The sequence below is a fragment of the Python bivittatus genome, unplaced genomic scaffold (assembly GCF_059951505.1).
Source record: "Python bivittatus isolate LINGU-HERP-01145 unplaced genomic scaffold, Pbiv_v1 ctg000030_np1212, whole genome shotgun sequence".
In the NCBI taxonomy this organism is placed as follows: Eukaryota; Metazoa; Chordata; class Lepidosauria; order Squamata; family Pythonidae; genus Python; species Python bivittatus.
The window spans coordinates 2,301,423-2,314,817 of record NW_028277031.1 but is presented as its reverse complement, the minus strand read 5'-3'; the positions used below and the strand labels follow the sequence as shown (position 1 = coordinate 2,314,817).

The 13,395-nt window shown below is 48.0% G+C and overlaps 1 protein-coding gene across 1 annotated transcript in view; it reads right to left on the bottom strand.

The window, feature by feature from the left end:
• Nucleotides 1–13,395, bottom strand: part of PKD1 (polycystin 1, transient receptor potential channel interacting) — a 128,889-nt gene that overhangs the window by 68,657 nt on the left and 46,837 nt on the right. The window contains exons 6-11 of the mRNA XM_088152401.1: nt 12,987–13,170; nt 6,419–6,636; nt 5,370–5,485; nt 5,163–5,289; nt 2,598–2,869; nt 92–841 (exon numbers count right to left, since the gene is read on the bottom strand). Coding sequence (XP_088008527.1) covers nt 92–841; nt 2,598–2,869; nt 5,163–5,289; nt 5,370–5,485; nt 6,419–6,636; nt 12,987–13,170 — 1,667 coding nt within the window. The remainder of the gene's footprint in view (nt 1–91; nt 842–2,597; nt 2,870–5,162; nt 5,290–5,369; nt 5,486–6,418; nt 6,637–12,986; nt 13,171–13,395) is intronic.

Sequence of the window (13,395 nt, the reverse complement as noted above, 5' to 3'; positions counted from 1 at the left end):
CTTAAAAAAATCTGCTTTACATTTGAAAAGGATTAAAAACCTAAACTGATGCTTACTGTCCCTTGGTGCACATTGGCAACTGATGACTCACCACGCGGTTGTTCTGCAGGACTCTTGTCTCTGGGTCTGGGGTCACACGGAGTCCTCGGATGGCGTCCTCTGCTTTCACCCTGACAGTGATGTTCTGTGAGCTCACGGCATTCTTCGCCCATAGCACAACAGTGCTCAAATTATGCCCAATGCCCTCCAGCAGGATTACGGAGTACCACGTGTCATTGGTTTCCCTTGCACACTCTGCTACCAGTGGAGTAACTGCTAGGGGGCAACTCCGTCCAAAGGAGAAGCTCTGGTTTCCCCCCAGCCACCCAGATGTTGCGTTCATCCCAGAAGAGATTTTCACCACCAGCCACGTGCTATTGCTTTCCACGTAGACTTTGCCACCTTGTTCCTGAGGGTAAATGACACGGAGGCCCGACACTGCAGAAAGAGCCCAGAAGTCACAGGAGAAGTTCCTCCTGAAGACCCCATTGTTCACTGTGGCGCGCACAGCATAAAGGCCAGGGTGGTGGACCTTGGAGTTGTTTTGTTCAAGAAGTGGGACAGTTTCTTCAGCAGCCAAAAGGATCCTGAAAGGGCACAGGGAATCATTCTGCCAGCCTTTGGGAGTGGGATGGGCGGGCAGGCCTGGCTCCCAATCCAAGGAGTTCAAGGTGAAATAGCTCATCTGGGACGGTGATTTCTGGCTGGGGTGGCAAAGAAGGAAAGCGCCAGGCCCGGCATCATGCTGGACACTCACTGTATCGTTAGGTCTGACAAAGGAGTCCTTGCTTCTGAAGAACAACTATGGAAGAGACGTCACAGTGAGTTACGCTTTCCCATTAATAATTCCCATAATGCACCCCTCCCATTCATTACTTCTGAGCTAAGTATTGGAGGCAAGTGGGGGTGGGGGGTGGGGGCGGAGTGGCTTGACTGCAACTCTCCCCCAAGTCAGGCTGAGACACAACAGAAGCAGGCACTGGGTACAGGAGGTTGCAAATATGCAGCTCAGAGAATTTGGAAATCTTTTTGTGGAACAGGGAAAAAAGAAAGCAATTCCAGCCAACCAGTTCGCAGGAACATACAGGTAGTCCTCGCTTACCAACCATTCATTCAGTGACCGTCCGAACTTACGACGGTGCTGAAAAAAATAATTTTACAGCCCGTTTACAACCATTTATGACCTTCGCAGTGTCCCTCAGTTACGTGATCATCATTACAGTCAGTATGTGTCGTCCTGTGCCTGAACTGTTTTTTTTTTTCTTCCCCCTCCCTTGCACAGCAGAGAGATTGGAGAGGAAGGGATTGCAAGAAGGTTAGCTATTTGCTTTTCTACTCTTTCCTGCTGCCAGTGCAATCATGTTGCTCTTGATGTGTAGAACAGCAAACAGCTTACTCTCTTGAAATCAAGAGAAGAGAATATGTGTAGCTCTCTTGAAATCCCTTCTGCTCCACTCTCTCCGCTCTGCAGTAGGGGGGAGGATCAGGCAAAAGAGAGATTGCCTACAGAAATTGCTTGCTTTTTTTCTCCCCCTCCCCTGCAGAGCAGAGAGACTGGAGAGAAAGAAATGTCAAGAGAGTACTGTGAGCTGTTTGTGTAGCACCCCCATAGCTCCCAGCCCCAGACTGCGGTGCAATCGCATTGCTTTCAGTGTACAAGACAGCAAGCAGGCACTCCAGCCTTCCAAAGGAGGCAAACAAAAAGCTGAAGGTGTGAAACTGAGCAGTCTTGTCTCTTTCCAGCCAGAAAGCAGAGTCGCAGTCACGTGATTTCCCACTTAGTGACCACTTCGCTTAGTGGTGGAGTTGCTGCTTCCAATTAGGGTCGTTAAGCAACTCCACCACTAAGCAAAGTGGTCACTACCTGTATTCTTCCTCTCCTATAACACCAAATGGTGCTATCCAATGAAACTGATTAATGGGAGAATGGGGCAGTTAAAAACACATAATTAAATTCTGCAGCCCCGTGACCAGAACGAAACTCTAACTTGGATAGTTTCAGAAGTGGATTTAGGTGTCATCAGGGATGATTGGCTGTAGATGGCTCCTAGTTACGATGGCAATGCTGGAGGGCAACATCAAAGGCACAATTCTTTATCAGTGGCAGAGCAAGGTATGTGGGGTGGGGTGGGGTGGGGTGGGGTGGGGTGGGGGTGGGGATGCTGCACTCACATCCTACCCACAGGCTTCCCCTTGGTTCCTGCTAAGCTGAAGTGGCCTCTAGCCTGAACGAGCCTCAGGGCCCTTGCAATGCTCTGAAAGGCCCTTCTATCCTTTGCAGCCAGGATGACAGAGCACAATATCCATCCTTAGTTTTATCACTGCTGTTATTAGGAATTCTGAATAAGCTTAACAACTGATCAGCACTGAAGCTTTTCAAGAACATAAAGCACTCGTCATGCTGTTCCTTAACAACCTGTATTCACACCTCAGCCTTTGTCCCTGCATTCCGCAGCTCTACTTGCTTTCTGTTTCAGTTCCAGACTGGTTCAAGTAGCTCAGAACCTACAAAACAGACCCTGACCGCACCTCAATTCTGCCATGGACTCCCCACTTACAAGGTACCGTGTGGAGGGTCCGGGCGGCAATGTAAAATGCGATGTCTTAAGTTCCACGCTCCAGGATTTATTTTTGCAGGGGTGAGGAAGAGCAGCAGCCGCATGAGTTGTTGAGTTGGCACATGACTCCTGGTGGCAGCAGCTTCCTAGCGGTTGGCATGAGTTGGCCAAGTGACACCACTGGAGGCCAACTGGACAGTCCACTGGTGTCCAAGTCTCATTCTCTTGGGAGACAAGGAAGCGGTCAGTGACATTCGTGATCTCGTTGCACCCTGAAGGAAGGCAATAGCAAAGAATACTCCAGCTTTGTCTGAACCCCCTCCAGAGCAGAGGGGAATACATGTTTAATCTTTGCTCCTGAAAACTCCTAAGAGCAACTACATGTAGGCAGAAAAGGCGGGAGGAGTTCCCCTCTTAGACACATGCACACACAGACACATATTCTCCCCAGTTTGCCTGCTGGAGCGTTAGAGCTTGCTTGACCTCCAGCTCACCAAGCATTAACAGAGTAGTGAGGAACATCTGTTTCCCCATTGTCTGCCCCCATTTATTCTCAGAAAGATTCCTTTCCTCCTCTATGGTAGGGGTGGGGGGTAGAGCATTTTCCTTCCCAGAGGCAGCATGTAAGTCACACACATAACGTAGCTATTGGCCATTTTGGTAGAACAATCTTCTCCAACCTGACCACCCGCAGATGTGCGGTCTACAATTCCCAGGATTCCTGGACAGCATGACCCTTTTTGAGAATTCTGGGGGTCAGTCCACACACCTGGAGAATGCCCAGGTTTGAGAAGACAACGGGGAGGACAGAAAGCACCTGCTTCGCTACCCAGAAGGCAACAATATATATAGACAGCAATGAATTAAGGCTCATGGAATCATAGAGTTGAAAGTCATCGAGTGTGACGCTGCTCAGTGCAGGATCCACTGGAGCATCTCTGGCAGATGATCAGAGTGACAAACTGGAGCGAGTTCAGAGGAGAGTGAAAACTTTCATTTGAAGACTTCAACCAAAGGAGAAGTCACAATTTCATATGGCAGTCTTTTTCCAACACTTGCTTTCTCACTTCCATGCCTAAATTTTCTAATCTGTCTCTCATATTTTTCTTAAGTTAACAGAGTTCCCTATCTCAATGATAAATCACGTTTTATAAACTATTGATGTTAAACACACTACGGTTCTTTCTCTCCCTGGTTTTAATGATGCTTTTAAATTCCGTTAGTGTCCTAGTTCTGCTATTTCAGTATTTTACAGAAACGTTCTTGTACTGAACCAATCTAAGCTAGAAACAGTAATTCTACCCTCCTATAGCATTTTTATCTCTGGAAAAGTCCTGCAAGTGAAATAAACCTGCTTTCTTTCTATTTATTTTGAGCCTCTGTCTTTCTCCATACTAAAATGAGGTTGCAGAAAGGTGAATAGTAATGGAAAAGGTTTAGATAGTTTGCATGCCGTATCCAAACTGGACCATTTGTATATTTATCATTCTTTCTCAACTGTACTTATATACCACTATAATCTACCCAGCCTTTCAGTGGTTTATACTGATAAAAACCATATAAAATGAATACTGTAGTTTAAAAACGATCCAAAAAATAAGAGCAGAAAGTAAAATAGAAAAAAGAGTAATAGATAATAGATAACAACCACTCTTCAGTGATAGAATCATAGACCTGTAGAGTTGGGAGGTACCTAGGCCTACCTCCTGCTCAGGACAGGATCCCTGCCAGATGACCATCCAGCCTCTGAAGTCCTCCAGCAAAGGAGAACTCACAACTTCATGTGGCCACCTATTCCACTGGCTAACTGCTTATACATCATATATCCTTGTAGTTTTAGCCCTCTGGAGCAATAGAAAGTAAGTCCACTCCCACTCCTACCTGACAACTCTTCAGGCATTTGAAACTGCTATCATACTTCCCCGTTGTCTTTTCTGTAGGCTAAATATACCCACATTCTCTAGGCCTTCTTCAGTGGGCCTGGTTTCCAGGTCCTTTACTGTCTTCACTCTCTTCTGAACCTGCTATAATTTGTCACTGTTCTTTCTGAACCGTGGTGCCCAAAACTGAACACAGCATCTCAAAGGGTGGAACTATCACTTCCCATGATTTGGACTCTCTGCTCCTATTAATGCACCCTAAGACAGCAGTTGCCTTTCTAGCAGCTGCATCACACTGTTGGAAGGCTTATGTAAAGAGTCCATTGTCCAATACGGCCCCCAGAAGAGTGCCTGTATTGATATTTAATGCCACTGGAGGGGGATGCTCACGCTTGAGTGTCCTGGCACCAGGAATGTTCACAATGGGTGCCCCTAAAGGGTTACTGGATCAGGTTCCTAGGCTGGACCTGGAGAGGGAGAGGACCCTTCAAATACCTGGAGAAAGGTCATATACAGGATAAAAGGTTATTTTCCATTGCTCCAAAGGGCAGAGCAAGATCTCACAGGCCTAAGTTGAAGGACAACCCATGTTAGTTGATGGTAAGAGCAGCTGGACAATGACATCAGAAGCACCAAGATCCCTATCAACTAAAATGTCTGGTCAGTCAACCCAATGTTCTCTCACCTTTTGGGTGGGCTAGACGATGCACTCGAAACCGGACATGGACCGCTTGTTGTAGCTTTTGCGTCACCAGCTCCAATGCTATTAGAAAGCCCTCCCGCTGGAATGCCAAGCCGGGAAATCCCATCGTCTGGAAAACAGAAGGGCCAAGATTTCACAGAGGCCTCTGGTGAGAGATTCATGCCCGACAAGGTCGTCAGTGCTCCTCACCTCCACCAGCCCTGACGGGGCAGAGAGGTCTTCTCTTTCGGTCAGGCTTCTGGTGGCCACATAGGTGTCAAATGCAAGAGCTCCCAGTTGGAAGTGGTCAGCATTTAGAAGAATCTCTGTTGGAAGGAGCAAAGGGAAAAACAGGGAGGGGAGGGAGGAACATTAGTCTCTTTTTCTTATTGGAAAGATACAAATCCCCAAATCTGACAATTTTCCACAGAATTTTGTTTTGTTTTGTTTTTCTGCTCCAAATAAAACTTTCACATAGGGTCTTTGGGGAAGCAGCAGCATAAAACGGGCCCATATTTTCATTGGAAAGGGCACCTTGTTTTAGACAATTTGCTGATTTGTTCTTCCCCCTCCCCTATTTTCTACTGTTCCATTTCCCCCCCCTTTTCTGTTTGTTTAATTAAATAATGCCGCCACCACCCACCCCTCCCCAAGGAAGAAATCAAATCTGCTCAATTTTCTTCTAGGCCAGGGATGGCCAATCTGCAGACTTGGCAAGACCTCCTGCATCCTTTTCGTAAGGTGGGCAAAAACAATGTCCTTCATGGGTCTTTGTCTAATTGATGGGGTCACAGTAAAGGAGGAAATGGGTGCTTAATCCTAGCAGAGGCTTTTGGCATCTATTCCATCTCCTTAAAACCTCTCAGAACTAGGACCAATTTTCCACGGGGGGGGGGAGGAAACATACATGCATCCATTTTGCTCTTTAAAACCCCTCAACCTCCCCATAGCCTGCTCCAACCCTGCTCCAGAGATCTCAGGTGTCACTGGCCACGTCTCCCGAGGCCTCTAAAAGCAGGCTAGAGGGCTAGGGCAGCCCCAGCCGCAAGAAACTCACTCCTCCCTACTCTAAATGCAAGAGAATTTCTCTCTAGGAAAGTGTGCAGAAAGAGTCAAAGGGTCTGAAAGCACACCATGAGCCAATGTCCTGGAATACCAGGAATTCTGTCTTGATCTCAATGAGCCAGAAAGGGCACATCACTCCCGGCTGAGCCTTTTTCAGACAGCCCCGTGCCCAAGTGCCCCAGGATGAAACCCACCTTGTGGCTTGCGCTCGCACACGTAGCTGTGCTTGGCCGTACACAGATCCGTGTTGCACTGTCCAGCAGGACCCATCCGGACACAGTGGTCGGCATTGGAGGGATGGGGCTCCCCCGGAAGCCAGTTCTGGCAGCTCTGCAGATCGAACCCTTCCTCACCTTGTGGCAAAGGGCTGGGGCTTGCAACATCGTTAAACCCGATCCAGACATCCAGGCTCCTTTGGGGAGAGAAAGCCCAGCTGCGTCAGGAAGTCGTCGGCATGAAATGCACCACCCAGAAGACCCCCACTTGCCGTTTGTTCCAGAAGACCACTCAAGAATACGCACATGGAGGTGACAGAGGGTGGGCTGGCCCCAGGAGGAAGTAACCTTCCCATTTTGACAATGAAACACGCAGCCAACTATTGAAAGCATGCAGGTTAAGGGCACGCAGCACAAAGGGAAGCAAATGCTTGGGTTTCTTATGCAGCTGGTTCAGGGGCACCCACAGGGAGGCAAGGCCAAAAAGGTCAGGATGGCGGCTATGGCTCCATGATCGAAGCCCCGCACAAAAAAACAGGGCTGTAAGAAATGCCTTGAGTCAGTTAGTTAAGAGTAGGATTAAGCCAGGGATGTGCAGGGCCTCTGAGGGGCTGAGGGCAAGAGAAATGCTTTAATTAAAGCAGATCATTTTTATTTATTCACTGATTTGATTTATATCTGCCCTTTTTGTACAGGAGCTCAAGGTGGCATGCCTAGAAGCTCCCTCCTTTCTTCCTACCCAGTGAGGTAGTGTGGGTGAGGAGGACTAGAACCTGGGTCTCCCAGCTCCTCGTCCAGCCCCTTCCCCACTACCCCCACCCTGGTTCTTAGTAACAGCTGGGTTCACAAACCGCACTGACCATTTCCCAGTCAACGCATTTAAAATTACAACTGCGGCAGCTTCTGGAACGGCTCCCAGGGGCCACACGGAAGGTTTGGGGATCCTGCGCTCCTTGGGTTGGCTATCCCTCCTGGCTTAAATGTCCAGCTCCAGCCTTTGGGGAAACTCCTGATAAATATGCCAACCAAGCACTACTTTCCTGCAAGGAAGCCTTTGTTTGATGCAGCCTGCCTGAGCAGCTGGTCCTCTGTGTCCTGGCAACATCCAAATGAGGCTGTATGAACAGGGGGCTGTCTTTCCAGGAGCTTCAATTAGTTACCAACTGAGCTGAAGGTTATGACGGGCAGTGGATCCTTCTGGGCCCAACCCTGCCAGTTCTCCAATAGCCACACCAGCATTCACAGACCAGGCATTTGCCTTTCTGCCCCTCTGCAGCTGGCGGGGAGGGGCAGTCCTTCCCTCTGAGCCTGCTTGTGCTTTGCAAGCATCACCAGACACCCTCTTCCAAGGCCCCCACCCTCTGTGCTGACCAAAGATCATTTCTCTCTGGCAGTGGCACCCCATGCCTGGAATTCCTTTCCCAGGGAAACCATCATGGCATCTGGCCACTGGTCCTTTCGGTGCTACACAGATGGTCTTTTCTTTGACAAAGTTTCTTACAAATTATCAAGTGGAGCTTTAAATCAGAACCAAGCCACCCAAGCCCCCTCTTGCCAGGAGGGTGGAAAAGAGACAGCAGTTAATTCTCTACCATTCTGAGGTGGGAAATGCACGGAAACCCCAAAACTCAGCCCTGCCCACAGGCACGAAGAGGTCAACACACTCTGCAGTGCACACCTCCTCCCCAGCTTACAGATACAGGAACTTGTTGATTGGGGAGGTGGGGGGGGCAACAGCCTGCCCCAGGGAAACCAGACTTCAAAGCCCAACGTTTTCTCAAGTACTCTGGGCACATCTGGTTGGAATAATCTTCCTCCCCATCTGAAGACATTTATCCCTGTCTGGAATCCTTTAAGAACGACACTCAGGCCCTCTGCTAAGTGACTTAAAAGGTTTATTGCACAATGCCTTCAAGGCAGCCTCTGAAAACACCAGGAGAGCCAACTTCTCAGGCTGCTGGGTACCAGGGCACCATGTTGTGGACACTCTTCTAAAAGGGCTACCAGGAGTTCAAACCCAGTTACAACGCACCCATCACTAGAGTGGGTTTCATTCTGCCTTCCTCTCCCCTCCAACCAACAACCCTCCCTAAAAACATACAAAAAATTCTCAACACTATCCCCCTCCCTTACTAAAAGTGGGCATTTCCTGCCCAATCCAGACACTCTACATCATCCTCCCTTCGGCTCCGGCTCTTGCACCTTCCCCACCAGCATAGGTACATCCTCAGCCCCCAAGCATTTGCTGCAGCCCTGGGTCTTCAGGCAGTAGGACTGAGGTGGAAACCGGATGAAGCGCAGAGCCCAAACTCCCTGCCAGTGGGAGAAGAACCCTCCCTGGAGCTGGAGAGACACTTGGGGGCAAAAGGCCAACCAACTGGCTTAAGAGGAGGCCAGGTGAGTGTGCTGCTAGACAGGTGAGCTGATCCCCAAAGGATGGGATTTAGCCCAGTGCCATGCACCAGGTTGGACTAACTCTGCCCCATCTGCCTTATTATGGGAATTCCCAACCAAGCCAGTGGATTCATTGTACCCCCTTTCTCCACATGGATTGGCTGCCGTGGCCAAGCCACACCTGCTGCCACCTGGCACAGGGGCTGGCACAGACATGTAGCCCTGCCATACATGGCACTTTGGGGAGAAAACGGGCTGCTCGGTTAGCCAGCTGTTTGCTGGCAAAACCACCAGGAGGGGGATCTGACGGGGTTCGTAACTAACCGAATTAAGTGTGCTGGAGGAGCAGAGCCAAGCAGCCAAACTGGCTGAAAAGCTTTATTTCTCCTCTTTTTTTTTAAATAAAAAAGAGGTTCTGCATTCATACCTTGCCAAAGTCCCACCCTCTGCTCACCCTGCTTAAGTCATGCACAAACAGGATGGCGGGGCTTGATTTCCAGAGATAATCAATGGTTCTCCACCACGGAGATGCTTTGCCAGCCACAGTAATGAAGTCATCTCAAAAAGAGCTTTCACAGCAAGAAAGTAACGACAAAAATAACTTGCTCATGCAATCCAACAAGGTTCTCTTCTTCTTCTTCTTCTTCTTCGTCTTCTTCTTCTTTTTTCTAAAGGCACAAAAATATGCCTAAAGGATAAACAGCCATGGTGTTTTGCTCCTTAGCTATTGGCATTGCTCATCAAGAGATTGGTCTCAGGAACAGCCAACTCACTTGCTGCCATCCCCAAAGAGCCACTGAGATTCTCCCGTTCTCATTCCAGCCATGATCTCATTCTGAGAGTCACTGCAGAAAAGCAGGACAGCAACGCCATGCCCATCCACCCCTGCACCCTGGCGCCAAACTCCCAAAGGGAGGGAGACTCTTTGCGTGAATAACCCACCTCACATCTCAACGTCCTCAGCAGCACCTGACCCTTTGCTCCCCCCCACAACAGTTGCTTCACGAAAAGAAAGTTTAGATAGAGGAGGGAGCCATCAAGCAGCCACAAGGGAGGGAGGGTCTTGGCTGTCACATGGGCTAATGGGAAACAGATTTCCTCCGCTGTTGTTTCCCACACCTCCCTCATTCATCTTCTCTCACCGAACTGAACCAAGAGGAGCGCCACGCCCTGGATCCCTTGCCATGTCTATCCGACAGGGCAAGCCCAGAACAGAAATGGATACAGAGGCACAGCGACATCCCTCCGAGGATGGTGATGGTCCTGCAGCCCCTCCAGCAAAAAGGAAAACGGCTAACAGAAAGTCAAAGGAAGGAGCATGACCTCTTAAGAACCCAGAGGTCTGAACTCCAACTCCCTATGGCCACCTCCACCACAAAAGTCTTCTTCTGGCCCCCGGGAACCTCCAAAAGCTCATGCATTTAATAATCTAATAATTTCATTTTTCATTATAATTTCTAATGTGTCAGAAGGAGAACTAATCACTGTATTTACATGACCTAAATAAAAATGGCACAAAGTAAACTTTATTTTCTCTCATGCCTCCTCCACCTATTTTGGGAAGGTGGCTCCCGGCACACCACTCAGAGCTATGTCTGGCCCTCAACCCAGAGAACCCTGCACACCCCTTGAATCATGCTTAGAAAAGGAGAGGCTCTCAGAGGACCTTTTCCCCGCTGCCCATCCTTGAGTTGCCATGGCATTTGCTGCTGATCTCTCTTTTATCACCTCTGTCCCAGTCACTTCCAGTCCCTTGATTTCCCTGCACGGAAATGGGTAGCAAACCATAACGGATTTTAGGTACCTTGATGCTTCCCTTGGATGGGGTTGGCAAAACACTACTTTGGGCCTTTCTCCACTGCTCTCCACTCACTCTTGAGCCGGCAGACAATTTTACCAGCATGAAAGTGGAGGTCCCCTTGCCAACCCCTCTCCTGCTTCTTTTCCCCATCACCTCCATTCCCCTGACTTCCCTCCAAGGAAAACAGGTGGCAAAGCCTAAAAGATCCAGATGGTGTTCAAATAAGGGGGAAACGCTACTTTAACACCGGTGTAGCTAAGGACAACTCAAGGCTGTTTTTTTCCAGGACTGGTGACAAGATGAAGGCCACCTCACAAGGACCTGGAGGATAGAAGGTGTTGCCAGAGCATGTTCATGCCAAGGTTAGGTATAAACAGGGAAAGGTCTTAAACCAAGGGAAGGTATACAGAAACCTCAGAACCACTTATTAATCTATAAATAAAATTAATAATTCTTAGAAAAGAGAGTATCAGACCCAAGAGGATATAAACTGATAATCACAAAATTATTCAGGATTTAATCTACTTGAGTGATTAGAAGATTTCTAGTTCTTAGGAAAGGAAAGAATCTCTAAACCGAGGATTAACATATTGGTAATCACAGAATGATTCCCAACCAATGAAAAAAGAAGCCTTAGTGAATTCAGAAATATATCTCCTTGGGAAAAAGACCAGAATACGTCCAAGGTCAATATCCAAATCCTGAGACTGAGGTTAGAGGGTGCTAACTTTAAAAAATTCCTCTGTATAGCTGCAGACACAAAGAAGGAAGATGCCAGATCCTGTCTGTGCCAGCTGCCCATCCCACTGTCCTGGGCTGAAAAAATGGCCAAGTGGAATTGCAAGAAGTCAAGCACAGATGCCCCCCATGGCATCTGGGTGAGTCATCAGAATCTGGCTCAGGAGGAAATGGGCTGTTCTTTTTCTGATGAAGAATAAAAGTGGAGGCATGCAATAAGAAGCAGAGAACATGAGCAAGAACTAAGGAAAGATGGATGGTGGATAAGCAGAGCATCCCATATCTGGGTAATTTCCACAAAAGCAAATCAGGAGCAAGCAATTCCATCCTCTGTATGGTAGAGAGGGAGGAGCTGCCAAATGTGCAGAGAAAATTGCACAAAGATTCAGGAAGCTATGCATCTTTAAAACTGCAAGGAAGAAGATTTTCAGAATGACAGAAACACAACAGCACAGATGTAACATTTCTGGTCTGCTGATCAGGATTATCCATGGACTTGTGTTCTCTCCTGTCATTTCTCCCATGGTTTGTTTTAATCTTGATATTTTATTATATTTATATTGGCTTTGACTTTGATTAATGCAAACCCAGGCTGCTGAAGTTACGAACATTGGTACGCAGGGTTCAAAGTGGATTTGCTAACAGTTTGGAATAACTATGTGGATCACTTCTCAACACAAGACATAACTCCAGGACAGGGCAAACCATGAAGCGTCTTCTTGTGGAAGAAGAAGAGCATTGGAAAGGGAGCAAAGCATATGACTCCTCCATCTCCTTAGCAAAAAAGAGCAATGTCTCACTCAATCACTTACAAATCCTTTGCCTTTTTGTTGTTGATTTATTTAGATTGGTCAGATAGAACTGCTGGTGCTGGGACTCAAGCCTGAGGGAAGTCTAGAAGGTGGAGAGATTTTGACAACCAATTATTTATTGAAGTAATACAAGAAATTAATCCCATTCAAGGCTGTAAGCAAAGAGGAAAATGCTCTCCTTAAGGGGAAACCAAACACCATGTAGCAGCAGCAAGCCAGCTTTAATGAAATAAAGGCTCCGGGGGGGGGGGGTGTCAAAAAAAGTCAAGATGGCACCTGCACTTGTATAATTGAAGTCCTGACCCTTTTGAAATGTGTCGTGCACATGAAGCAGGTAAAACAGGAATGGAGGCTTTGATTGTGCAGTCATAGCTGTCAACGCATCTTAACTTTCTTAAAACATTTCCTGCAGATACCCCTAAGTTGTAGGGAGTGTAATTCGGACCACCATTAATGACAGAGTTCCACTGGCCAACTCCAGGTTCTCTCGCAAGATGAACGTTGGCTTAGGAGAACGGTCTGTGGTGCATTTGTAGGAATAGAGGGGGGCTCCATCCATCCTCGCCGATTCTTAATGCAAACCTCCCCCTGGCTGTTTTGTCTTTAACCTGCTCTGTCCCAGCCAGACTGAGGAGGAAGATAGGTAAGGAATTGGCAACAGAGGACCAGAATATTCCCACCTTAACAATCACTCCCCCATACAGTAATCAGCAGAAAATATTTGAGTCCCAGCATCATCCTTAACCAAACAGGGCAATGTCATGTTATTTCTAACAATTAGACCGTGTTTTTACTAACTCACCTGGTGACACTGGACACTAAGAAGTTCTGGATTTCAGGGCTGCTGACAAAGGCCAGATCTCCACTGCCGTGCTCTTGGCAAAGCCTCTGGGCCTCCAGCCATTCCGCTTTTTCTGCTCCGAGCCAATAGCAGTGGCTATTCCCAGGGAAGACCACACTGTCCAAGGGGCAACCTGGAAGGATCACTGCACAACCAAGAAGGGACTAGTTAGCTTTTGGACTGTGCACAGAAAGCTCAAAGGACAGGCTCTGGCCTCTTGACCAAACCACCAAGTCCATCAATGGCATGGGAGAAACACCAATTTGGCCCAAACCCCAAAGATTCCTCTATGTCTCCTCTTCCACCCTCCTTTGACCCTTGGGAGGGTCAATATCCTTCCAAGAAAGATAAAAGTTTCAAAGGCTGAGCA